The following is a 26,507-nucleotide window of genomic DNA, read 5'->3' as shown; positions in this document are numbered from 1 at the left end:
AAAAGCCACTTAATTCAAATAGCTTTTCCTCCTCTCTGTCTACCATGGGGATTTTATCTTACAAGCCTAAGCATTTTATGCCTGCAAATGTGATCTATCCCACTGGTACCAAATCCCTTTTCATCTCTTGTATGAGTTGACCCAGTCATTAGAAAGCAGAATCTGTGTTCTTGAGTCAATTAACATTCAGGGTGAAACTGATAAGAGCCTTGACTACAAAGCTCTTTCTTTTTTCATCCCAGAGGGACAGGCTGCAGCAAACCCAGAGCAAACATGTGTGGAAAGCCGGTACCCTGCTGCAAGGTGCGATCCAGTAGCCGATGGCGAGGAACGGGAGGCCCAAGGCTACAACCAGCACAACCAGACACTTGATGGCCACGGTCTGCTCCCGCAGGCCCGACAGGTTCTCATACCAGATGGTCAGAAGCTGCTGCTGGCAGTTGGGGTGAGCCACAAACTGTTGGGAGGGGGGTAGACACAGAGAGAGAGGGGTGGGGAGGGGGGAGAGAGAGAGAGATTACCATACCATTATCAACATTCAGACTACTGAATGCTTGGGCATCTTAAAGATATCAACACATCTTCTTCCAGAATAGAGGCACTGGAAATTCTAGTAATACACTACTTTGCCTTCCTTCCATTTTTCAAAACTGCTTCCTAACTATGAGGGGAACTGAAGTGGAAACCAGAGGATAAAAGTGATGCTGTTCTTGTGGGGGGAGGGGAACTATTGTAATCCATAAGCTGTACTTTGGAAATTTATGTTCATTAAATAAAATAAAATATAAATATAAAAAAGTGATGCTGTTCTTAATCATAGTCCTTTCTAACAGAAACCTTCTGTAGGTCACCAATTCTTCTGTGGAATCAGGTGATTCCTGGTCTCTGTTGTGAAAATGCGCCCTCTGTTGCCATCTGCTGGCTTATTTTCATTCAGTTCCAAGTGGAAAAGAACAAAGTCAATTGGTTTATTGTAGACTATAGCTGAAAGAGAAATGTTACCGAGTTTCATGAGCAACCCCTAAAATGCTACATGTATGAAAAATACATATGAGCTGTGCCCTGTGTATGCATGTATGATTACTGCAAACCTGTAGAAGATCTGCAAAAAAAGTATAAATAAATGAACCTGTGGCTATTATGCTGGGTTCACAGAGGCCCCGCGTGCAGAAACTGGCATCAAATGCTGTTTTCCTCCTATTTCAGGAATCTGTCCTCTGCTTTATTGCTTCCTCTATCACAGCCAAAAGAAAACAAACATTTACCACTAGTGGGTCTTTTATAACTGCAAGTCTAATCAGGAAAAATGAAAAAGTTATACTTATTTCAGCCCTGCTGTTTGATTTTTTCCCATGTGACTTTGCTAAGTCATTTATTTGCCTGCATCATTTAGAGAGACTGGGATTTCCTTACTGCCCTGTCCTTGTTCAGGTAGGAGAATGTATTCATGGTCAAGCTCATGAAAAGTTTCCTATGCCTAAAAGGTGCCCATCTGCAGCTAGACATGCCTTTCTTTGGCCATATGCACTTTACCTAAGCTTGGGAATTATTAAGCATCACTCAAAAATCAACTATGAGTAACGACATATTTTTAAAAAACTTTCAGCAAGATAGGGCCATCAGAGAAGGAGGTACCTTTCTCTGAAGGGAGGAGAGAACTTCCACTTTGATTATGGCCTTGTCGAAATAATGTCAGAGTTAGTGGACTCAAGAGGCTTCCATAGCCTTGGCAGCTCATGACAAGAGCCTCGGGTGATCACTGACATCATAAATGAGTGTCAATTGTTAAATCAACAACAGGCGTCACTGTGCACTTGCTCCCCATGTAGGACCTCTGTCCTTATTGTGTAGTACTATGAGAATTAATGGTAAAACTAGTCTTCAAACAGTACTTTATACTTTGTGTGTGTGGGTGCAAACTGTTGAAATCTTTACTTGGTATAGAGTTGATCTTCTGTATATAAAGGTAATTAAAAATGAATCTTAATGAAGAATGGGATAGGAGGGAGAGTAGGATGTGGGATGGTTTGTGGGTAGGAGGGTGGTTATGGGGGGAAGAACCACTATAATCCAAAATTTGTACTTTTGAAATTTATATTTATTAAATAAAAGTTTTCTATTAAAAAACTGTTTCAGCAACACAGAAGTTAAGGTATCGCTGTCTTATGAAAAGCAAAATCAACAGTAACAATGAGCCTGTTAGAAAGTGCCCATGAAACGTTTTGGGGAACTCTGAGAAGCAAAGAGGGCAGCCGGAGTTCCCACTTGGCAAAGGGTTCTTCTTTCCTCAAGTGCTGATGATCCTAATGATTCCTAGTAACCCCAGGCCATGCTTCAAGTTATCTGGCAACGCATCAATAGTGCTTCTACTAGGCAATGAACAGGCTTCCACTTACTGGTGCAGACTTTCCCAACAGAGATTTTAATTTAAACGGGGGGTGGGAAAGACTCTTCTCTCTCAGGGTAGGCAGTGGAAGCACAGTTTCTCCTAAATCCCTGCTCCTGCCCACAGTGTACACTCATCCTAGGAGAGGTCCACTGCTGACCTCTTTGGCAGCTGTGGCTGTGCCACTGGGCAGGAGGACTCAGCTACCCGGTGACAGAGGTGATGAGAAAGCATGATGCATTTACAAATATGAGATGGGAAACACACTGAATACCTTCTGGATGCCTGAATTCTTTGCAATAACACTAACCAGTAGTGTGTGGGAGACTTAAAGTCCTACAAAGATGCTCTCTCTTACTGCTTGATGCATCAATGTGAAAAAGCACAGTGCCACAGGCGAATGTTTGTGTCCCCCCATCCACAGATGCCTCTGTTGAAATCCTTACCGCCGACGCGACAGTGTAAGGTGGAGCTTCAGGGAGGTAATTAGGTCATGAGGGTGGAGCCCTGATCAGTAGGATCAATGTCCTTATAAAAGGAAGCCCAGAGAGCCGTCTAGCTCTCTGCCACGTGAGCGTACCATGAGAAGCTGGCAGTCTACAACCCCAGAAGATGGCTCTCACTGGAGGTCAACAATGCTGGCCCCTCCAGAGCTGTGAGAAACACATTCTGTTTTTACAAACCACCTAGGATATGGTACTTTGTTATAGCAGTCTGGACTAAGACACACTATTTTATAAGCGTCTTTTAATTCAATTAGGAAAATCTTAGGTCCTGAGGTTCACCAGTTATTTCTAGCTGCTAAGTATGTGTCAGATCTTTCCAAACTCAAGCTGCAGTTACTCTTTTAAGGTTCTGATTTGTAAACAGTATTTCACAGACAAGTGCAGTCATTATTTGCACTTATGATAAAATTTATGAACATAATCAAAGGTGAAGGTTCCTGGATTCCATATGAAGATCCTAGGATTCTTGTTGAGAACTTTCCCGAATTTCCAGTTCTATTCTTGTACTATAATTGTATTATTTCCTTCCTGCTTCATTCCTACCTCTGCAGTTCCTATGTCAATCTCATTCATTCATTTATTAAAATGCCCTAAGCCCCTATTGGCCAAGCACTGTGCTGGGCATTTGATACAAGATAAAAATAGGAATATCAGTGTTACACTGAATAATCACTGTTCTGGGGGCACACAGTAAATTCCCAGTAAATGCAAAAATAAGCTATTAGAATAGAGACTTGAATTCTGAATACTTGTCAAGATGAGAATTTTAAATAGAGAAATAAGAATTTAATTATTTATTAGTATTTAATTAATTTCTGTATTTATTAAACTTACTCATCTAACTTATTTAATTTTTTATAGAAAGATTTTATTTAATAAATATAAATTTCAAAAGTACAAATTTTGGATTATAGTGGTTCTTCCCCCCATAACCACCCTCTCACCCCCAAACCATCCCATCTCCTACTCCCTCTCCCATCCCATTCTTCATTAAAATTCATTTTTAATTACCTTTATATACAGAAGATCAACTCTATACCAAGTAAAGATTTCAACAGTTTGCACCCACACACACAAAGTATAAAGTACTGTTTGAAGACTAGTTTTACCATTAATTCTCATAGTACTACATAATAAGGACAGAGGTCCTACATGGGGAGCAAGTGCACAGTGATTCCTGTTGTTGATTTTTTTTTTTTAATAGGCAGAGTGGACAGTGAGAGAGAGAGAGACAGAGAGAAAGGTCTTCCTTTGCCGTTGGTTCACCCTCAAATGGCCACCGCAGCCGGCGTTCTGCAGCCGGCGCACCGCGCTGATCCGAAGGCAGGAGCCAGGTGCTTCTCCTGGTCTCCCATGCAGGTGCAGGACCCAAGCACTTGGGCCATCCTCCACTGCACTCCCGGGCCACAGCAGAGAGCTGGACTGGAAGAGGGGCAACCGGGACAGAATCCGGCACCCCGACTGGGACTAGAACCCGGTGTGCCGGAGCCGCAAGGCGGAGGATTAGCCTAGTGAGCCGCGGCGCCAGCCCCTGTTGTTGATTTAACAATTGACACTCTTATTTATGATGTCAGTGATCACCCGAGGCTCTTGTCATGAGCTGCCAAGGCTATGGAAGGAAGCCTCTTGAGTCCACAAACTCTGACATTATTTCGACAAGGCCATAATCAAAGTGGAAGTTCTCTCCTCCCTTCAGAGAAAGGTACCTCCTTCTTTGACGGCCCTTTCTTTCCGCCGGGATCTCACTCACAGAGATCTTTCATGTAGGTCATTTTTTGCCAGAGTATCTTGGCTTTCCATGCCTGAAATGCTCTCATAGGCTTTTTTAGCCAGATCCGGATGCCTCAAGAGCTGATTCTGAGGCAAAAGTGCTGTTTAGGGCATTTGCCATTCTATGAGTCTGTTGTGTGGCCTGCTTCCCATGTTGGATCATTCTCTCCTTTTTAATTTTATCTATTATTATTAGTAGACATTTGGTCTTATTTATGTGATCCCTTTAACACTTAATCCTATCTTTATGATCAGTTAGGAACTTAAACTGATCACTTTAACTAGTAAGATGGCATTGGTACCTGCCAACTTAATCAGATTTGGAGTCCCATGGCAAGTTTTTAACTTTACCCTTAGGGTAAGTCCAAGAGAACGTGTGCCGAACTGTACATCTCCTCTCTCTCTTATTCTCACTCTTATTTTTAATAGGGATCAATTTTCAATTGGATTTAAACATATAAGAATAATTCTGTGTTAAGAGTTGAACCAATGGTATTAAGTAAAAAAAGAAAATATTATTAAAAAGAATAAAATAGTAAGCTGTTCCTCGACAGTCAGGACAAAGGCTGATCAAGTCATTGTTTCTCATAGTGTCAGTTTCACTTCTACAGGTTTCCTTTTAGGTGTTCAGTTAGTTGTTACAGATCAGGGAGGTTCCTTTGGGCATGGCTTATTTCACTCAGCATGTTTTCCAGATTCCTCCATTTTGGTGCAAATGACAGGATTTCATTTTTTTTAACCACTGTGTAGTATTCCATAGAGTACATATCCCATAATTTCTTTATCCAGTCTTCTATTGATGGGCATTTAGGTTGATCCATGTCTTAGCTATTGTGAATAGAGCTGCAATGAACATTGAGGTACAGATAGCTCTTTTAATTTGCCAATTTAATTTCCCCTGGGTAAATTCTGAGTGGGATGGCTGGGCCATATGGTAGGGCTATATTCAGATTTCTGAGGTATCTCCAAACTGTCTCCTATAGTGGCTTTACCAGTTTGCATTCCCAGCAACAGTGGATTAGTTTGTCTTTTCCCCCACATCCTCACCAGCATCTGTTGTCATCTAATATTTAATTTTAACTAAATTATCTAATAATACTCTAGAATAACAAGAATTAAATCATTTATTAAATAAAACAATAAGAATTTAAAATAGAGTAGTCTGTATTTGAATGTTGGTCCAAATATCTAGTTTTAGGGGGATCCACATTTATGAGGAGTTGGACACATGCAAAGAAAAGGCAGCCCAGGTGACTCCAGCTACACTAGAGTTAGGATATGGAATGGTACATTCAAGGAAAGCTACAGGTGGAACATGCAATGTCATCAGATCAGAAAATTGGGAAGTCAACTAAGCATTTTTTAATAGGTCAAGGGTATCTGGGAAACACAAAATCCCCATTAAGTTAAGAGACAGGTGAAAGTGAGTGTATTGGTAGACAACTTTCCTTTTTGAGATTGGCTGGTTACTGTGGCTTGAGGTGTTGCCTCCAAAAATCAGTTGTTTAAGATAGCGTTAAGATAGTTTACGATATTCATAGGTGGCATCTTTAAAAGGTGAATGGGTCATGAGGGCTGCTCACTTGTTAATGGGATTAAAGCCCTTACAAAGCCAGCATCACAAAGCATTTGGCTAGCTGGTCTTTCACTCTTTTGCTAGGACTAGGGACCCAGAGTCCCTCCCCTCCAGAGAAGATAGCCTCCACCAGATAACCTAACCTCTCACTGCCTTGATACCAGATGCCCCAGTCTCCAAAAGTGTAAGAAAATTAGTTTCTTACCCAGTCTCAAGTATTCTGTAATAGCAGCACAGATGGACTGAGACACCAGTCTTAGGTTTTAAACATTTGAAGACAAATGTTAATGCTGTAGTATGGCTCCCATTTCCCCCTTCTTGAGCTAATCTTTAAATCTGAAGACATGCTTTATGGCATTGATTATACCTAAACTAAGGTTGCACAACTTCAAAGACTTGTGGAAGTTGTTCTTTTCCATATGGCATGCATGTGATGATCAATCTGATTCACTGTGTGTTTTTTTTTTTTAAAGATTTATTTTATTTATTGAAAGACAGAGTTACAGAGAGAGGTAGAGACAGAGAGAGAGGTCTTCCATCCACTGGTTCACTCCCCAGATGGCCGCAACAGCCAGAACTGCGCCGATCCGAAGCCAGGAGCCAGGAGCCTCTTCCAGGTCTCCCACGTGGGTGTAGGGGCCCAAGGACTTGGGCCATCTTCTACTGCTTTCCAGAAAGCTGGATCGGAAGAGGAGCAGCCAGGACTACAACTGGCGCCCATATAGGATGCCGGCGCTTCAGGCCAGGGCTTTAATCCGCTACGCTACAGCGCCAGCCCCTCTCTGTGATTTCTACAATACAGTGTAAACATTTTCTATATGTTGAATAGTAGCCGAAATCATGGTGTTTGCATCTTACCTGTTACACTTTAAAATGTCACTTAACAGGAACATTCCCTATACTACTAATTCTATTCTCTCATTTGAGATAACAATACCTGACCATATAACAACTGCTGATTTCTTTTAAAGCATACAGATTTTCCTCCAGTGATTTAAAATTCTAATACAAGTACATAAGGGGCATTTTAAAAAAGAAAATAAAACCAGGACAATATTACCAAGTGAGGGGAAAACAAACTAATCATTCTACGAGATTAATTTTTTCTCTTTTTGATGACTTTAGATTAGTGTAGAGACCTTTGCTCTTAAAACTATTTTACTTCCTAAAAAAAAAAAAAAAAAAAAAAAAAATCTCCAGCTGCCACACCAGTCATAGCCAGCTGGATAAAATTTGTATGCTGTTTTCCAACTTCAGTGGACCAGCAAATTGAAGTCATTACAAAAATAATACCCTATTTGAGGTTTTCTGATTTAAAGTGAGAATGCTTGACACACAAGAAAATCTCAATCTTTCAATGGAACAAAATTATCACAGCATTCAGAACAAACATATTTTTCTTATCCAGTGACTAATAAATCACAAACTGAACCAACCATAAGGGCAAGCTGTAGAAAACAAATGATTTTCAACTCAAAAATTGTATGTTATAGGGGAAGGGAGGACTACTTATATGAACTATATTGAATCTGTTAAAAAATGAATTAAAACACATTTAAAAATTTTATGCTACAGGATCTTTTCATCAAATCAGGCTTTAAAAGAACTGTCGTCAGGGGAATACTGTTATGCAAAAACTGCTAATAACAGTTCTTTTTTTTAAGATTTATTTTTATTTATTTGAAAGAGTTAGAGAGGGGGAGAGACAGAGATCTTCTACCTGCTGATTCACTCCCCAAATTGCCACAACAGCTGGGGCTGGGCCAGGTGGAAGCCAGGAGCCAGGAGCTTTTTCTGGGTCTCCCATGTGGGTTGGAACAGAAGTAAAGCATCCAGGACTTGAACCTGTACCCCTATGGCACTGCAGGTGGCACTTAACCAGCTATGCCACAATGCCAGTCCCACTCTGTTTTCAATGACGGTGTCACATATACAATTCATACAGTTTAAAAGAAAATATTCTTGTGAATAAAAACTAGATAATTCAATTTCTTTTTAAAGTTCATTGAACTGTGAAATATAAAACAAAACTTATATTGTACAGATTTTCCAGACTGTTGAACTCACTGAGTGCAAAATGCTCTGTTATTTCTTGGTGCCTGAGCTCCAAGCAGGACAGGAGTCTACAGAGTGCAGCACTCAGGTCTGTGCTGGCCAGCAATGGTCCCTTACAGTCTTTACAGTATATGAGGGGTCTTCAGAAGGTCATAGAAAATTCTCTATTACAAAAAAACAAAAAAGGATTTCATGGATTTTTTTTTTTGCTCTGAAATAAACCTCTTCCATTTTTCCATCAACTTTTTGAAGTGTCCTTGTATTCACCACTTTCATTGTTTTTCTCAAGTTCAGGGCTTTCCCAGCACACGTTCTGCAGAGAAAGTGGATGCACTATGGAGAATTAGATGTGGTTATATTGCTGGATGTAGCTTTTTTAGATTTTCCTACACTTAAAAAAAAAAGCCTCTTCCCAAAATATAGCAGGTATGTTCTCCTCCTTCTCCAAAGCCCAATTTCCCAGATTCAGTGGTCTAACAAGTTCTAGTATCATTTATTTAGAGAGATATTTCACTGCGAAGCACGTAGAACTCGTTATTTCTATGCTGGGAGGTGAGGACTGATTTTCAGCTTCACATCACAGAGCATGATGGAGGCACAGTGAGAATTAGAACTCAAGGATTTGGGGCACAGGGACAAATAGTACATTCTTCTAAATGGACAAAATTAGTGTGTCCACCTAAAAGTTAATTTTCTTGTAACTATTTCAGAAAATTCAATTTCCCCTCCCACTGTTCCATTCTTCTTTTATAGGTTAATGTGGTTATCTCTATAAACAGTAATAGTGTTTAATATCCTTAGAGTTTAATAATTTCACTTAGAGACCATTCAGAAATGATTCTAGGATGACTAATCTTCAAAATGCACTCTCTGATAGAAAAGACACAGGCATAAGATGGCCTGTTACACCAACAGCATTGAGAGCTGCAATGTTTTATTCATTGATGCTTTGAGAGAGGGAAAATAGTATTTTTATATAAATATACATCTCCTTCCTCCCTCCCTCCCCCCCCTTTCTCTCTGTCTCTGTCTCTCTTGCTGTAACTCTGCCTTTCAAATAAATAAATTTAAAAAGAAAAAGAATATCAGTTTGTTTCATGTAGCAGTTAAGACACTGGTAGAACGCCTGCATCCCACATCAGATTGCTTGGTTTCAAGTCCCAGCTGTGCTTCTGCTTCCAGCTTCCTGGAAATTAGTTTGTTTGTTTTTTAAAGATTTATATTATTTGAAAGTCAGATTTACAGAGAGAAAAGGAGAGGCACAGAGAGAGAGAGAATCTTCCATCCGATGGTTCACTCCCCAACTGGCTGCAATGGCCAGAGCTGTGCTGATCTGAAGCCAGGAGCCAGGAGCTTCCTGCGGGTCTCCCACGTGGGTGCAGGGGCCCAGTGACTTTGGCTGTCTTCTACTGCTTTCCCAGGCCATAGCAGAGAGCTGGATGGGATGTGGTGCAGCCAGGACACCCATATGGGATGCCAGCACTGCAGGCAGCAGCTTTACTCGCTATGCCACAGCGCCTGCCCCTCCAGCTTCCTGTTAATGCTTACCCTGGGAGGCAGCAAGTGGTGGCTCAAAGTGGTTCTCTGTTACACACGAGAGAGGTGGTGACTGAGTTCTCTGCTCAGCCCTATTTCTTTCTTTCTGTCTCTCTTTCTAGAAAGAGTATCAATACTTTGTAACTTATAATTGAGAAAACCATTTTTTCCAGTTTGCGCTTCACATCTTTGTTTATGATCTTTCTGATATACGGAGGCTTTAAGTTGTATGTCATCAAAATACTTAGATTTTTATTTTGATATTTCTTCTACTATTTTTACATTTGAAGTCCTTTCCCACATGAAATTAAACTCATGGTGAAACATCTCCTATTTTGGTCTATCATGTTTTCATCTTCTACATTAACTATAATCAAGCTCTAAATGGCATTGGGCTGAACTCATTTGACTCCAAGGGAATAGCTGAGCTCTGGGAACTCTGAGCTCAGCCAGAAGCCAATAGACTTCAGTTGGGAGTAGATCTTGGGCAGGTGGCAGAAGAAAGACTTCTTGAGTCTCTTATGGGATCCAAACAGCTCAAAATTACATAAAACTGGTTTCCCTTGGTAGAATGATGGGTTGATTTGAATAAATATGAGTTCCTTATGTTATCAGGTGGAAAAAAAGTCCATATCCTATCAAGTTATTTTGAAATCCCAATAGCTTATGTATAATTACACAGTGAGTGGGGTTTGTGCATCACTACCACCCAAAGTAGTTTTGTTTGGGGCTGGAAATGAGATGGTGGGAAAATGAAGCTGCAGGAGAAGGTGGGACTGGTATTTTTCCTCCTTGTTAGAGTAGAAGTGGGTGAGTAAAAATGAAGAAAACCTGAAGAGGAAGAAAGAAAGAAGGAATTGGGGCTTGGGGGCTTTCCAGAATAGAGTTCTTATATACATTTACTGATTGAAGATGCCAAATCAAAGACTTTAATGAATATTCTTTTTATAGCATCAAACAAAACCAGAAGGGCTTGCCAAGCCCTAAATCTCCTTCCAGTTATAAATACTTTGTTTAAAAAAATTCCTGCTTGTTGACTGATAGCAGATTTATTATTAATGACACCATACAATGCAACCTACACACTGATTTACTTAAAATTAACATGCTGGAAACATTCACTCTGCAAGACAGTTTGGTTAACAGAAGCACATCTGTACATGAGCTGTCTCTGCTAATATGACACTTTCAAAGCAATGATAAAAAACCTGTGACAACTGAAATCAATTTTCTCCTCTCAGGTGCCAAAGAGAAGAGATATGTAGTGCAAGATCTGTGAATATATGCCCAGACAGCTTTCTAAAAATAGTTTCCAATCAATCTTGTTGAAAAATTATATCCCCTCCCCCAAACAGCAAAATCTCAACTAGCAAGAATGCTCTGAAAGAAGGGCGGTCTAGACAATTTAATTATCTTGTAACCGATAATTTCCTTAAAAAGTCAATTTACTGAGAATCTTCACATTTGACTGTCTTATTTCAGCAGGGGAGATATGTCATTAACGGCTGACCACACAGCGGGGAGGAAGGGCAGATTTCCGTGCTCACCCAAACATTGGCTTGAGTTCCACTCACTGGTCAGAGGTATGTGCAGGCCTCTGATTTGGAAGAGGCCAGATGATAACAGACTCAGGGCATCCACTCTTCTGCAGGTGCAGGAGCTGGCCAGCTACCGTAGAAGCAGAATTGTTCTGTTTGGGCCACACAAACTCCCTTACTAGGTCAGTTCTGGGCCTGATTCTGGGTAAGCCTTCTGGAAGCCCAGTTTAGATAAAACTTTTACTTTTCCTATGACTCTGTGAACTTCCTAACATCCTTTACAGAATTCCCTCCTATCTACATAGGGTATAGTCTGCTACTGAGGATCAAAGTAGTACAAGGGACACAGAATCTGTCTTTGAGGACTGAACTTGTTTGGGAGTCATCATTCTTTATGTGTATTTTCAATGTAGAAATGCTTTTAGCTAATACTTGTTGAGCAATCACCAAGTATCAGCCTGTGCTAATTACATGTATTATCTTATGCAATCTTCAAACAACTAATACGCAGGTACTATCACGCCCCCCTGTGCTTTACTGATGAATGGATCAGGGTTTGGATGCGTACAGGCATTGCCCATGATTGCACTGATGCTAACATCAGGAGGGAACTCTTGCAGGCTGGCTCTGGTGCCCGTCCTCTTAAGCGCCATATCACACGGCAGCAAGACAGAAGACTCGGCTGTTCACAGACTGACCAGTTTGTAAAACCTTATCTGCTCCTGCTAATAGCTTACTTCCTTGTCATGTACTGGCTTCTCTCAAAGTACAAGAGCCTCCCTGATCTGATGTGTATAAATTCTTGTATTCTGAATAACAGATTTTTATTATCGTGAAACATCATAACTACAATTTTCATGAATTATTTAAAAGCCTCATACAATCTGACAAGTAGACATACATAAGAGTTTTTCTGCAGTAGACAGAAACAATAATTTTGTTTCTGGCACCTGCTTGACTAACTGACCTTAGACATGTCATTGAAGCTTGACGAGTTATGGTTTCATTATAGAACAAAAATGTCATCATCAGTCTTACCAATTTTATAAGTGAAATGAATAATAACATAGGCTTGCTGCAAGGATTAACATGAGAAAGAATGTGACAGCGCCTTACAAAAAGTATACAAGGGATAGTATTATTAATTGTACTGTAATTAACAATTCACAGAATAGTTTTGTGCATCTTAATCCATTTAAATCCCACAAAAATCCTGAGGTAGAGAAATGATCCTCCCTTTATGGGAGAAAACTAAAATTTAAAGATCTCTGACTGGGGCCTACACTGTGGTGTAAGGGGTTCAGCTGCTGCCTGCAACACTGGCATCCCATACAGGCACCAGTTCAAGACTCGGCTCCTTCACATGAGATGTAGCTCCCGGCTAATGGCCTGGGAAAGCAGTGGAAGATGGCCCAAGTGCTTGGACTCCTGCCTTCATATGGAGACCCAGAAGAAGCTCCTGGCTCCTGGCTTTGGCCTGACCCAATACCAGCCATGGTGGCCACTGGGGAGTGAACCAGCAGATGGAAGATCTCTCTCTCTCTCTCTGCCTCTGTCTCTCCTCCTCTCTCTGTAACTGTGCCTTTCATATAAATAAAAAAATAAATCTTAAAAAAAGATTTATGACTTAGCCAAGGTCTCACAGTGGGTGAAAAGGAGTTTCTAAATATTTAACTCTCAACACTTATATTGATTCTTAATCTCTTTTTTATGAAGAAAAGTTTTACTGATGGATGGCCTCTATTCTTTTTTACCTTAATATTTTATTTATTATTTTTGATATAGCATTTTAAATTTACATTATACTCAAAGGTTTAATGGCTCTACTAAATAGAGTTCAACAAATGAAACTAAAAAGACCACAGTCCAGGGGCTGGCATTGTGGTGTAGCAGGTAAAGCCGCTGCCTGTGACACCAGCATCCCATGAGTACCAGTTCATGTCTCAGCTGCTCCATTTCTGATCCAGCTCCCTGCTAACAGCCTGGGAAAAGCAGCAGAAAATGCCCAAGTGTTTGGACCCCTGCCACCCACATGGGAGACACAGACAAGGCTCCTAGCTCCTGGCTTCAGCCTGACCCAACCATGGCCATTGCAGCCATATGGGGAGGAACCAGTGGATGAAAGATCTCATTCTCATTCTCTCTCTCTCTCTCTCTCTCTCTCTATATATATATATACACACACACATAACTCTGATTTTCAAATAAATAAAAATATTTTAAAAAATTAGTCCAGGAGGAAAACAGGCAAGGGTTATGCAAAATAATCCAAGGAAAAGATATTCATCTTCACTCATATGAAGTAAATTTTATAATCACAAAATCATTAAAACTAGAATAGTTGCCGGCACCCTGGGTTTTAGCCCCACCCAGTTAGGGCGCCAGATTCTGTCCCAGTTGCTCCTCTTCCTGTCCAGCTCTCTGCTGTGGCCCAGGAAGGCAGTGGAGGATGGCCCAGGTGCTAGGCCCTGAACCTGCATGGGAGACCAGGAGGAAGCACCTGGCTCCTGGCTTTGGATTGGCGCTGTGCGCTGGCTGTAGGAACCATTTGAGGGGTGAACCAACGGAAGGAAGACCTTTCTCTCTGTCTCTCTCTCTCACTGTCTAACTCTGCCTGTCAAAAAAAAATTAAAAAAAAAAAAACTATAACAGTATATAACTCCTATCAATTTGACAAATATTTAAAATAAAGTTTGTTAGAACACTGTATTTGCAAAAAACTTATACAGATGGACAGTCTCTATTCTTCTTTTCTTTTTTTTTTTTTTTTTAAGAATCCCAAATCTGCATATGCAGTTCAGATTGGAAAAGATACATTTCACAAACCCCCTATCAAGTTCCTCTTGCTGGATGTGATAGCCTCTATTCTTATTTTTAAAAATGGCATCATGGCATAGGTGGTATTATATGTTTATTCTAACATGGTGCTTGATGCTGGATGAACATGGGCCCACTCACCTTTTTGACTTCATACTTAATGGCAAGTTTGACACGACTCAATGAAGCTTTATGCCTGTGCACCTCCAGAGGTTCTGCCGATTCCAGATCTCCATTCAGAATGGCTTCAACCTCTTCTGAGTCTCGGCAGAGATCCAGCACGCCCACCACAAAGTCTTTGCATTGCATGGAGAGCTTCCGGTAGTCATTCTACAACAAGAGGGTTTCTGGTCAATCCAGAGAATTTGCTTTAGCTCGACAGAAAGTGTTTAGGGTCCCTTTCTGGATAGGAAGCTTAGACCCCAGCCGGATACAAGGCTTGTTGAGTTACTTACAGGCTGCATTTGTCTCCATTTACTCCCTCAGTCAGGTGCCCTTTGAGCACCTGCCCAGCCACGTGAGACAGCTCTGACAGTGGTACGCCCAGGATCTCTGCTGGTATGTAGAATCTAAAGAAGTCAAGCTCATGGAAGTAAAGAACCGAATGCTGGTTACCAGGGGTTGGGGAGGGAACTGGGAGATAGCGGCCAAAGAGTACAAGGTTCCGGGTAGACAGAGGAATGTTTTTGAGATCTGTTCCAAGGCATGAAGATTATGGTTTTAACAATGCACTGTAGGCCGACGCCGCGGCTCAATAGGCTGATCCTCCGCCTAGCAGCGCCGGCACACCGGGTTCTAGTCCCAGTCAGAGTGCCGGATTCTGTCCTGGTTGCCCCTCTTCCAGGCCAGCTCTCTGCTGTGGCCAGGGAGTGCAGTGGAGGATGGCCCAAGTGCTCGGGCCCTGCACCCACATGGGAGACCAGGAGGAAGCACCTGGCTCCTGCCTTCAAATCAGCGCGGTGCGCTGGCCGCAGCGCGCCGGCCGTGGCAGCCATTGGAGGGTGAACCAACGGCAAAGGAAGACCTTTCTCTCTGTCTCTGTCTCTCTCTCACTGTCCATTCTGCCTGTCCAAAAAAAAAAAAAAATGCACTGTATGTTTCAAAATTGCTAACAGTACATTTCAAATGTCTCACAAAAAAAAAAAGATAAATAGTTTTAGCTTGGTCCAATCATCCAGTATACATATATCAAAATATCATATTTTACCCCATAAATAAAGACAGGTACAATTATTTGTCAATCACAAATTTGCTCCAAAAAATAGTAAGCACATATTAAGTGATGTTAGCCAAATGTCAATGCTGAAAGACCAAAGAATCAAAAAGAATTTTCTCTCTTTAGTTCTTTTAAAGCCAAAACAAGATCTTGATATAAGGGGCCATTTTTTCTTAAAATGGCAGATCTGGTACGTGTGAAAACAACTTCTCCACTTTACTACCTCCTGCCTTGTTGGAGACAATGCTTCTCTAGGAGCAGTCCTCATACCAGGAGCGTCCACAGCACCTGGGAAAGTGTTGGAACTCCTCAGACTCTGCCCTAGAGGTACTGATTTAGAAACTGAGGAAGGCCTGAACAATCTGCAATTTAACACTCCTTCAGGTGATTCCAACCCAAGTGCACTCAAGTGGACCTTTAAGAATGGGAACAGGTGGCTAGGTATACAGAAGGTTGTTTGCTGTTGTTGTTGTTCCCCTTTGTCTGAAGGGCATATTAGCATGCCCTGCAGAACTGCAAAGAGAGGACTCTCTGATTATATGTAATTGAATTCCCAAGGGTTACAGAATATCAATACCTGAGAGAAAAATTTCCAGGCCACTGGAACTAACACCTTCCTAAAAATAACCTGTGAATCTTTCATTTCATTTGCATATTTACATAGTGCCCTGGACTTTGGGTAGCACTCCCTGTTACCTTCTGAATGGAGCTCTATTTCTGGCCCACTGGTTCCAGGCAGGGTGTCAGTGACTGTCCCTTGGGAAAGAGTTTCACTTTCAGAAGCCCCAGTTCCAGTTCCTAAAACTCCAGCTCATTAGGAGAGTTAACCAGGTAAGAATTGCATGTGGCACACGAGGAAAACAGAGTTCCTCATTTCAGCCCATTCTGAGATGCTGAATGTGTTGATATAACTAAGTAATACTTAGCAGAACACAGTTCTGGGCTTCCATGAAAAAAAAAAAAAAAAACTTAAGATACAAAGAACTCCATTTTCTCTCTTAAAGAATTAATTTGGTTTGATGGGCAAAACTACATCACCCATTAAAATAAATAAGAAGAGGTTGTTTAAAGGCTACACAGACTAGAATAGTTTCCATTTCAGATATCAAAAATCCAGATAAAGAACAGTTACAGTTAATCCTTTTCCCCTCATAAGGGAACAGATAAAATGAATAAAACTTCAGTCTTTGGTTTCCATTCAAGCTGGTACCATGCAACTGATAAAATTAATAAAATGTTCAGTCTCTGGTTTCTATGCAGAGTGTCAGTTAAATATCCATCTGCCTTCCAATCCTGAAAGACTAATGAAATGTTTTATTATAGCATCCAGAAGAAGTATTAAATCCATGTTCGTTTCCATGGAAAGGTCCTCTTTGAATACCGTTTTTTAGATGAAATTTCCTCACATTATTGTTTAGTTCAGACTGTTCTGTGCAATCTGGTATGACACAGGATGCCCATTTCCCCACGGATCTGAAACAAAAGAGGCTACTGTGCATGTTCTGAAGAGACCTCAGTACCTGCTTCTGCATACCTGCATAATCTGCAGACTGTCCATTTTTACAGAAAACTGTATTTTTTCACATCCACTGAAAGATTGGTCAAGAAACAAGAAATCAGTAATCAGGAAAGCTGTGAGGACAACACTTTCACAACAATCTAAACATTTCCTGCTGCACCAAGTCTGATACCCAGGCCCGGGGAACAATGAGAGCTGGAGATAATGGTGATTTTTTTCTTTTATTGCAGTCATGAGATGCCATCTTTTAAACACAGTAGGGTACTTCAGAAAGTTTGTGGGAAAATGAAATTAAAAGGTAAATTTATTTTGGGGCAGAAAAGTTTTGAAATCCATGCATAGTTTTTTCATAATATGCATTTTCCATGAATTTTATGAAGACCCACATATGCATGGATTTCAAAATTCTTGCTCCAAAATAAACATATCTTTTAATTCAATTTCCTTTTTTTAATCAAAAAGTTTTTATTTACAAGATATTTATTTGAAAGGCAGAGTTACAGAGGGTAGGGGAAGGCAAAGGGAGAGAGATCTTTCAAGCACTGGTTCTCTTCCCAAACAGCCACAGTAGCCAGGGCTGGGCCAGGCCAAAGCTAAGGGCCTGGAACTCTATTTGTATCTCCAATGTGGGTCGCAGGGGCCCAGATGCATGGACCATCTTCTGCTTTGCTAGGCTGATGCTCTTGTGGGATGCCAGGGTTTCAGGCTTTGGCTCAACCTGCTGAGTCACAGTGCTGAACCTTTTTAATTCCATTTTTTCCATGAGCTTTCTGAAGTACCCCTGTATGCATGGCTCCCAGGGAAAGACAGAGAGCTCCAGGCTAGAGACAGCCTTTTCTCAGCTGCTAGAGTAATTGTGAAGTCTGCATTGAGCCTGTTAGCTCCACCAAGAGATACTCACTCACATTGCTTCACGGCTTAGACACTTGGTCTGACCTACATCATTTTCTAATAATCGTCTCGTAGTTTGGTTTTGCTAATCATCTTCACCGTACTGCTCTTCTATTACCATGGCCTTGCACGGTTAGCAGGTGGACCTACTGCACACATTATAGGCAGGAGCTTAAAACCTCACAACCCGCTCAGGGCAGAGGAAGAACAGTGAAGCTCAGCGTCCATCACAGCCCGTCTACAGGTTTCCACATACTGCCTTTGATGTGCATGGTTTAATCCCCACGGCAATCCCTTTAAAACCATTAGAAGAAAACTGAAATTCAACTCTGGGTGGCTTAAGTCAGGGGCTCTTTCTCTCATAGTAAAATAGGCAGTATAGTATAGTGAGTGGTTAAAAGCACTGAATCTGAAGGCAGACGTCCTGAGCTCCAATGCTGCTTCTACCACTCACTAGCTGTGTAAACTTGTGGAGTTTACTTAATCTCCCTGATGAGAATAATCCTAATAGGGGTATTGTGAGAATTATGCTTGGTACACGTTAAATACTTTAAAAGTGCTTCAGTAACGCCAGGTACCTTAGACTAGATGTACAACCTAGGACTGGGACCCTTAGACACTCAAATCCAGGCTTAAACAACGGGACCTGGGCTACAGCCTTTGTTTTCTCATTTGCAAAACGAGAGGACTGCATGACCAGATGATTCCTAGAGAACCTTCATGCTAATGGAATGCTATCTTGCTTTTGGAGTCTATTCGATTTCTACTTCCTTATAGCTCTACTGTGATATAAGTTGAAATTCTTTTTCTACTTTGAGGAGAGAAAAATTGAAGCACAGGGAAGGTAAATGGCTTTTTTTTGGGGGGGAGGGTTAAAAAAAGTGTTGTTTTTTTTTTTTTAACCGAAAAAAAAAAGTGCTTCATTGACTCAGTAAGAATTAGAGAATTTCAATTTGAGTTCCTAGAGTTTAATAAATGACTGGCTTCCTTGCCACTGACATTTGGATGATTAGACCTAGAGTCCATCCTGTCCAATATTCTATTTCTCAGAATAGTTTCAGACAGCATTTGCACATCCAAAATATTTCTTTAATAACCTGTCACTGAGCTGTCCTCCACTAATTTATCTAAATCTATATCCTAGAATGTTCAACCTCTTAGGGTAATGACCTTCAGGTATTTTCAGCTCCATGCCTATTGTATTCCTCAAGGAACTTAGAAAACTGCATGGGGGCTGAGGGTCTTTTCTGGAGCACCCAAGCCATGGTAATTTGAGGGGTGAGATACTGGGCATTCCAGGGCATTGATGAGATAAAATAGGAATAAGAATAGGTGTTTGACAAGGAGGAAAGATCACCTCTTTTTCACAAGGGAACATATTATCTATTTTTTCATTTCAAGGCTAGTACTTTGAGCTCCAAGTCCCTCTGGACAGAATCTAGTGAACGCTGTGGAACAGGGCAAATTAGGTTACCTGGCTGTCTCAGAGATGAGTTTCACTTCCATGGCCCTTCCAGGGCTCAGAGTCCCTGGGTCAGTGCTAAGGACACTATTTTCTCTGTCTGTCGATGCCTTCAGATGGACAGGAGCATGAGACGAGAGGGCAAAGAAGAGAAAGGAAGGACATAAGAAAGGAATAGCAAGGACAGTTAAGAATGGGCAAGAAAAAGCACATTTGGTTCGGAGCAGAGAGACTTGAGGGACTGAAACTTCTTCTGAAGTACTGTCCGAATTTTGGTTCAGAGAGGTTTAGGCTGCTCAGTGCTGGCTAGATAATCCAGAAAAGGGAACTGAGAGTTCATGACACCTTTTGCATCTCCTTGGGTATTTGGCAGTTTTATGGATGTCCTTCACACCCCACTTGTATTTTCTCATCTTTTTTCCTCTTATGATAATTCCTCACCTTTGAAAGTTATCAGAGTTGACTCTCTGTCAGAGCAAAGGAGATTCTAAGCATTACTAATATGGTTTCAGCCAACTTCAGGGGAAACTATGAATAACAAATTCTCTTACCATCACTTCACTGAGATGATTTCGGGCAGAACTGCAAACATCACCATCTTTAGCAAATTATTAAATATAATCTTAGAAAATATTCCTTTTATAGAATCTCTTGTAGACTTCCAATATATGTTAAGTAAAATGCACAAAAACAAAGTTCGTGTGATATTTTTAATAGTGGCAAGTAAACAAACTTTAGAATTATCTTTATGACTACCTCAAAATAAGGGAGTGATATTGATAATTATTTTACTTGAATGATTTTCTAGTGTCTCTCAGCAGAAGTTGAAGTTTTCAGCTTGTTTTACCTGAATTCTATCCTTAATTCCATTTTGGGTTCAAATATGTAAGTCTTTTCAAATACTATATAATGAATCTCTTCAATGGGAACAGATACTTGTTATTTGTATTTTCCCCAAAATCTTACTATAAATATGTAGCCTTTTTCCAAAAAAAAGTACAATGAGTTAATAAATAAAATTACACCAAGGCCAGTTCTCCACCAGGACAAGATAAAGGTTTACAAACACCTAGAAAATTTCAAATTTGGAAGACGGTGGGGTACTTCCCCACTATTTTCTTTGAACCTTAGGGTAAGGTAGATTTTCCTTCATCTGAATTAATTACTAGTTGCATTTGTGTAAATCTCACCTGAGTATGAAAAAACACATTAAAAAGTGAAAGACTCTGTGATCTGAAACCACAACCCTATTAGCTCAGTATCCAGAAAATAATTCAAGGAATAGGCGAATAGGTTTCACAATCATGTTTTAGATGGAATTTGAGAGGCAAGAATTTGCTAGGGCGTCTGATTGCTTTTTACCGCAACAATGAAACACCCTTTTGCCCCAGATTTAACAGCTAGAACCATTCAAAATGCATAAGAGGATGTAGCAATAGAGTAAAAATTAAAAGCGGGCTATCATTAACATATAATTTTTATAAAAATACTTCTGATTAATGAACCTAAAATTCAGGGGGGAAAATTTTATTCATTGTTTTAAAAATTCATAAAGGCAAACCACCTTGCTGTCCTTGTATTTCTAAGTTGACCTGACACTGAAGACTCACCCCTTTGAATATACAGATGTAGAATTCTGGGAGAGGCACTTTGCCATATTAAAGAAATGACTTTAATAGTATCTTACACGGGTCTTCTGACTTTGTTTTTGATCCGATGTAAGAATGCTTGGACCAGTGAAGAGAGCACTCCCGCCTGATACAGCTGCAGAGGCAGAGCCGGGGCTGGCTCTGTGCACCCCTGCACAGACCGGCCATCGGGGTGCCTCCAGGTACTGTGCACCCCCTCAAAGGAGTAAAAAACTCTATCTTCTACCACTTCTAACTTCGGAACAGTAGGACTAACTAAATCTCTCCTTTCAACAAAAGTGAAAGAAGTCTCGAGTTTTCTTTAACACATACCCAGGACACAGAGCAGCGCCTGAGTTACAGTTCTGTGGTTAGGGCACACGCAGCTCAAAATGAATTGATCACAGCACCGTTATTGGGGTGGGGTGGGGGGGTCGCCAGATCGCCTCTGAACCATACTCCCAGTCCCTGGCGACTTCCCCTCCACCGGGCCAAGCCGGGGAGCGGAGCAGCCGCCGGGGAACGGGTGAGTGCGCGGGGCGCCGGAGAGCAGCGCGGGCTTACCTTGAACTCCTTCTCGATGTTGGCCAGTTTGGCCAGCTCATTGCTGAGCTCCAGGGCCGTGAGCACCGGGTCCTCGCTGGACAAGGACAGGTAGGCCGGGCTGGCCAGCCCCTTGTAGGCGTTGATCCTGGAGCGCGAGTGGCTGAAGGAGTCATGCCTCTGCTTCTCGGTGCAGTCCCCGCACTTGCAGAAGTAGTCGTGCGGCCGCTCGATCCTGGCGCCCTTGAGCAGCAGCATGTGCACCACCTCGTACTTCTGGCAGTGCGCCGCCAGGATGATGGGCGTGATGTCGGGCGAGAAGCGCGTGCCGTCCTCGTCGTACGCGTAGAAGTCGTCGTCCTGCAGCTCCTGCTCGCAGGGGCTCAGCGTCAGGCGCTTGCTGGCCGCGAAGCCGGGGTGGTTGAGGATGGCCTCTACGATGCGCACGTAGCCCTTGCTGATGGCGAGCAGCAGGGCGTCGCCGATGCGCGCCAGGTTCTCCTTCTTGAGTAGCAGCTCGGTCACCTCCAGATGCTCGTTGCCCACGGCCAGCTGCAGCGCGTTCTGGCCCATGTAGTCCACGCAGTTGACGTTCAGCGTCTTGGACTCCTCCAGCATCTTGCGCACCACCGGGATGTTGCCATACTCGGCCGCGTCGAGGAAGCGCTCCTCCTCGGCCGTGAGGCTGGTACCGCGGTCGTTGAACATGAAGGCCGGGCCCCGCACGGCCTGGCGCCGGCCCTTCTCCCGCATCACCGTCATGCGCCTCAGGGATGGGCTTCCCTCCATGGACCTAGGCAAGCAGCGAAGACAACTGTAGGACGTTGGGGCACACTGCTTCCTCCCACACACTGGGGGCCCTTCCAGGACCACACAGGACCCACCACAGACCTGAGGCTCCGGGGCAGCTGGATCAGGAGCAAAAGGCTCGCTGGAAATTTGCTCCTGTGGCTAACAAGAGCTGCTTGACCCCAGAGAAGGGCTGGGGAGGTCCCTTTGGAACAAGAGCCCTTTTCTCTAGCAAACCGCACTCGGATGGAATCCTGCTAATAAGAGCCATCTCCACACACCCCTGCCGCCCTTGCGACACCTGTTCAGAAGGGACTCACTGTACCTTGTGGCCTGACAGGTCTCCCGCTCTCAGGGAAACAGAAGCCAGCAGTCGCCTGGCACCAAAAACAGGGGGCTGGAAGGCTAAATGAAGCGAATGTTTTCAAGAACACAGATCTCAAAATCAGGGCTTACTGTAGCTAAAGGAAACAATGATCCCCTCCCCACAGCCACCCAGACAAAAGCCTACAACTTCAGACAAGAATCATCTTGCAAGATCTTATTTTTTTTTCCTCTCCAGGGGACTCCTGACTTGTCTTTCTCCAACCCTACTCTCAATTACAAGAATTTCTATTTTCAGTAACTGAGACAAGATTAAGCAGTTACAGAACATGAGCATCAATTAGATTCATCTTGTTAAAAATAACTATGCCTTTGTAATAAGAACTGCTTAATACCAATATTATACCTTTATCTTTTTTAACCACGATGTGGTTTGTTTATGGTTTTAAAAAATCCCAAGCATTGTTGTGAATGAAGGAACTGGGCACTGAGTGCATATCCAGAACACTGTACAGTGAAACCCCAACCCCAAGCACATCACTGAAATTTAGTTGTTACCATGAAATTCATACCATTCATTTACATGTTCAGTGATTTGAATTCACACTGTGGTTTCCATAAGGTTGGGCAAATAATTTCATTTCCATATGTAAAAATGGGAATTGCTAAAGTTCTTCAGATTTCCCCCATGAGCTCATGATGAAAAGCTTTTTCAGAAATATAATCTCTGAAAGATAATGCTAAACAACGTAATTTTAACATGTTCAGTGCCAGTAGTATTTCAGTGATCTGCAGAATAGCTCAGTGGATGCTGAACTACTGTCCACACCTGCACCTCTGCCTGTACCCAGTTCCAACATTCATACTGATTGAAAAGCTCAAAATCACTTCCTTTTAAACATCCTTTTTTTTTTTTTTTTTTTTTTTGTATAAGCTGCACCTAAAGGTACCAGATAGAGCTTTTTCTACATTACTGACTTTTGAAGCAAATCAGTTAAAGATAAAAGTGAGCGGCTGGGGAGCCGGTTCTGTGGCATAGTGGGTAAAGCCGCTGCCTGCGGTGCTGGCATTCTTTATGGGCACTGGTTCAAGTTGCTCCACTCCAATCCAGCTCTCTGCTATGGCCCGGGAAAGCAGTAGAAGACAGCCCAAGTCCTCAGGCCTCTGCACCCACATGGGAGACCAGGAAGGAACTCCTGGTTTCTGGCTTCAGATCAGCTCAGCTCCTACCGTTGTGGCCAACTGGGGGGTGAACCAATGGATGGAAGACACCTCTCTCTCTTTTTCTGACTCTGCATTTCAAACAAATAAATTAAAAAAAAATTTTTGACAGGTGGAGTTAGACAGAGAGAGAGACAGAGAGAAAGGTCTTCCTGTCCGTTGGTTCACCCCCAAATGGATGCTACAGCCCGCATGCTGCGCCGATCTGAAGCCAGGAGCCAGGTGCCTCCTCCTGGTCTCCCATGTGGGTGCAGGGTCCAAGCACTTGGGCCATCCTCCACTGCCTCCCCAGGCCACAGCAGAGAGCTGGACTGGAAGAGGAGCAACCAGGACAGAATCCAGCGCCCCTACCAGAACTAGAACCCGGGGTGCCGGCTCCACAGGTGGAGGATCAGCCAAGTGAGCTGCAACGCTGGCCCTAAATAAATATTTTTAAAAAGTGAGTAGCTAGGAAAGAAAATGCTTTATTTATTTAAATTATTTCTTTTCTTTCTTTCTTTTTTTTTTTTTTTTTTTTGACAAACAGAATTAGACAGTGAGAGAGAGAGAGACAGAGAGAGAAAGGTCTTTCTTCCGTTGGTTCACCCCCCAAATGGCCGCCAAGGCCGGCACTGCGCAGATCTGAAGCCAGGAGCCAGGTGCTGCCTCCTGGTCTCCCATGTGGGGGCAGGGCCCAAGCTCTTGGGCCATCCTCCATTGCCTTCCCAGGCCACAGCAGAGACTGGACAGGAAGAGGAGCAACCGGGACAGAACTGGCACCCCAACCGGGACTAGAACCCCGGGGTGCTGGCGCCGCAGGCGGAGGATTAGCCAAGTGAGCCGTGGCGCCGGTGAAAAATGCTTTATTTCTATAATATATATATTCCAGAAATACCTCCTATCACAGAGAAAATTTCATGGATACAAGTCAGGGGTTGAAGATGAATTAGAGAGGAAACTGGCCTCACTCGAGGGAGATGGACAACTAAATTAGGGAGCTGGTCCAGTGGGAGGAATCAGGTGGCCATCAGTCCCCATGAACAGGGAGGAGCACAGATGCTGCTGCCAGGTTTCCAGGATAGAGACCAAGGCAAATGTGTCAGGCACACCTGAGTCTGCAGAGGCAAGGAACCAAAGAGCACCCCAACGAGCAGAGAGTACTATGAGTGGCACCCCAATCGAACGCCCAGTTAGTGTCAGGCGATTGACTTTTAAATATTAAATGCATATATTTATGTATACATACATATATGGACACACACATGCATATATATACATACATGTGTTTATAGCGATTTCTAGACAGCACCACAAGAAGCTTCCCATGGCAGTGAATCCTGGGCACAGGGGACTGGCTGTGAAGAGCCTTGGAAAAGGAAGACTTTTACTTTTCACTTAAACCCTTTCCTGCACATCTTGAGTGGTTTTCATCACAGCTTGTATGTTTTTATTAAAATCAGCATTTTTAATTTTTATTATTTTAATCCCTTAGTTGACAAAAATTTAAAAATACAGATGCTAATTGACCACCACCTCATCAAATTCCTTTTGAAGGTTAATAAATGCCCTACATTTGGCTGTTATCAGTGGGATATGGATGTGTGTTGTGTAAGGGAGTATGTGGAGTGGAGTGTGTGGGTGCAAGGCTGGGTGTGTGTGTATGTGTTGGTATAATGATTATAATGATGATTTTTAGGTGCACTGGGAAATATCATTCACTGAACTGTATAAAAAAGAAATTTGTTAAGACCAAACTCCAGGATAAGGATTTCAAACAAACCTTATAAATATTATTGTAATGAGTATGTTTCATGACCATTAATGGTCCTGACTTCATTGAGTTTCAATGTTATTATTAAGCTATAAACTGTTTCCCTCCAAATGGCCAGAATTTCAATGTTGTATAAAAGATTAATTTTGTTCCTACCATTAATAATAATATATTGACATTAGCTATGACTATAGAATACATCAATAAAGAGAATTTATATGAGTATACATGCTTGCAGAATCCCAATCTATACTTAGATTTAGATTCATCTTATTGAAAATAACTATGCCTTTGTACTAAGAAAATAAATGGGGAAAATAAACTCTTATTAAAGTATCACATGTAAATGGAAGGATTTTTAAATTTAATGATGGCTACCTACAAAGAAAACAACTTACAAAAACCCAACATTTCTCGCAAAATTTCTTGCAAAAGAGACTGAATTGGGCCGGTGCCATGGCTCACTTGGTTAATCCTCCGCCTGCTGCACCGGCATCCCATATGGGCGCCGGTTCTAGTCCCAGCTGCTCTTCTTCCAGTTCAGCTCTCTGCTGTGGCCTGGGAGGGCAGTGGAGGATGGCCCAAGTGCTTGGGCCCCTGCACCTGCATGGGAGACCAGGAGGGAGCACCTGGCTCCTGGCTTCAGATTGGCTCAGCGCTGGCTGTTGTGGCCATGTGGGGAGTGAACCAACGGAAGAAAGACCTTTCTTTTTGTTTCTCTCACTGTCTATAACTCTACCTGTCAAATTAAAAAAAAAAAAAAAAAAAGAGATTGACTTGACAGTATTAGAAAATTATTCTTTCACTATTTTTTCTTTGCATTTCTTAGTATATAAAAAAATAACATGAAGCTATGGGATACATATAGACAGTATAAAATTCACTATAGTGAAACATAAATATAGCCATCCTTTTGAATAGTTACCAATTATTTTTGTTTTCGTGGCAAAAGTAGCTATCATCTACTCATTTAGCCTGAA

General features: G+C 42.1%; 1 protein-coding gene across 5 annotated transcripts in view; it reads right to left on the bottom strand.

Moving 5' to 3' along the window:
- Positions 1–26,507, bottom strand: part of TRPC3 (transient receptor potential cation channel subfamily C member 3) — a 90,801-nt gene that overhangs the window by 43,237 nt on the left and 21,057 nt on the right. For 3 of the 5 annotated variants that reach the window (XM_017347554.3, XM_051819837.2, XM_002717256.5), the window contains exons 2-4: positions 21,465–22,236; positions 14,326–14,514; positions 293–457 (exon numbers count right to left, since the gene is read on the bottom strand). In XM_017347554.3, the coding sequence (XP_017203043.1) occupies positions 293–457; positions 14,326–14,514; positions 21,465–22,236 (1,126 nt within the window). The remainder of the gene's footprint in view (positions 1–292; positions 458–14,325; positions 14,515–21,464; positions 22,237–26,507) is intronic. The other 2 variants (XM_051819838.2, XM_051819839.2) reach the window with 1 other exon arrangement.

The sequence above is a fragment of the Oryctolagus cuniculus genome, chromosome 8 (genome assembly GCF_964237555.1).
Source record: "Oryctolagus cuniculus chromosome 8, mOryCun1.1, whole genome shotgun sequence".
NCBI classification, from domain to species: domain Eukaryota; kingdom Metazoa; phylum Chordata; class Mammalia; order Lagomorpha; family Leporidae; genus Oryctolagus; species Oryctolagus cuniculus.
This window is presented reverse-complemented; position numbering and strand designations above follow the sequence as displayed.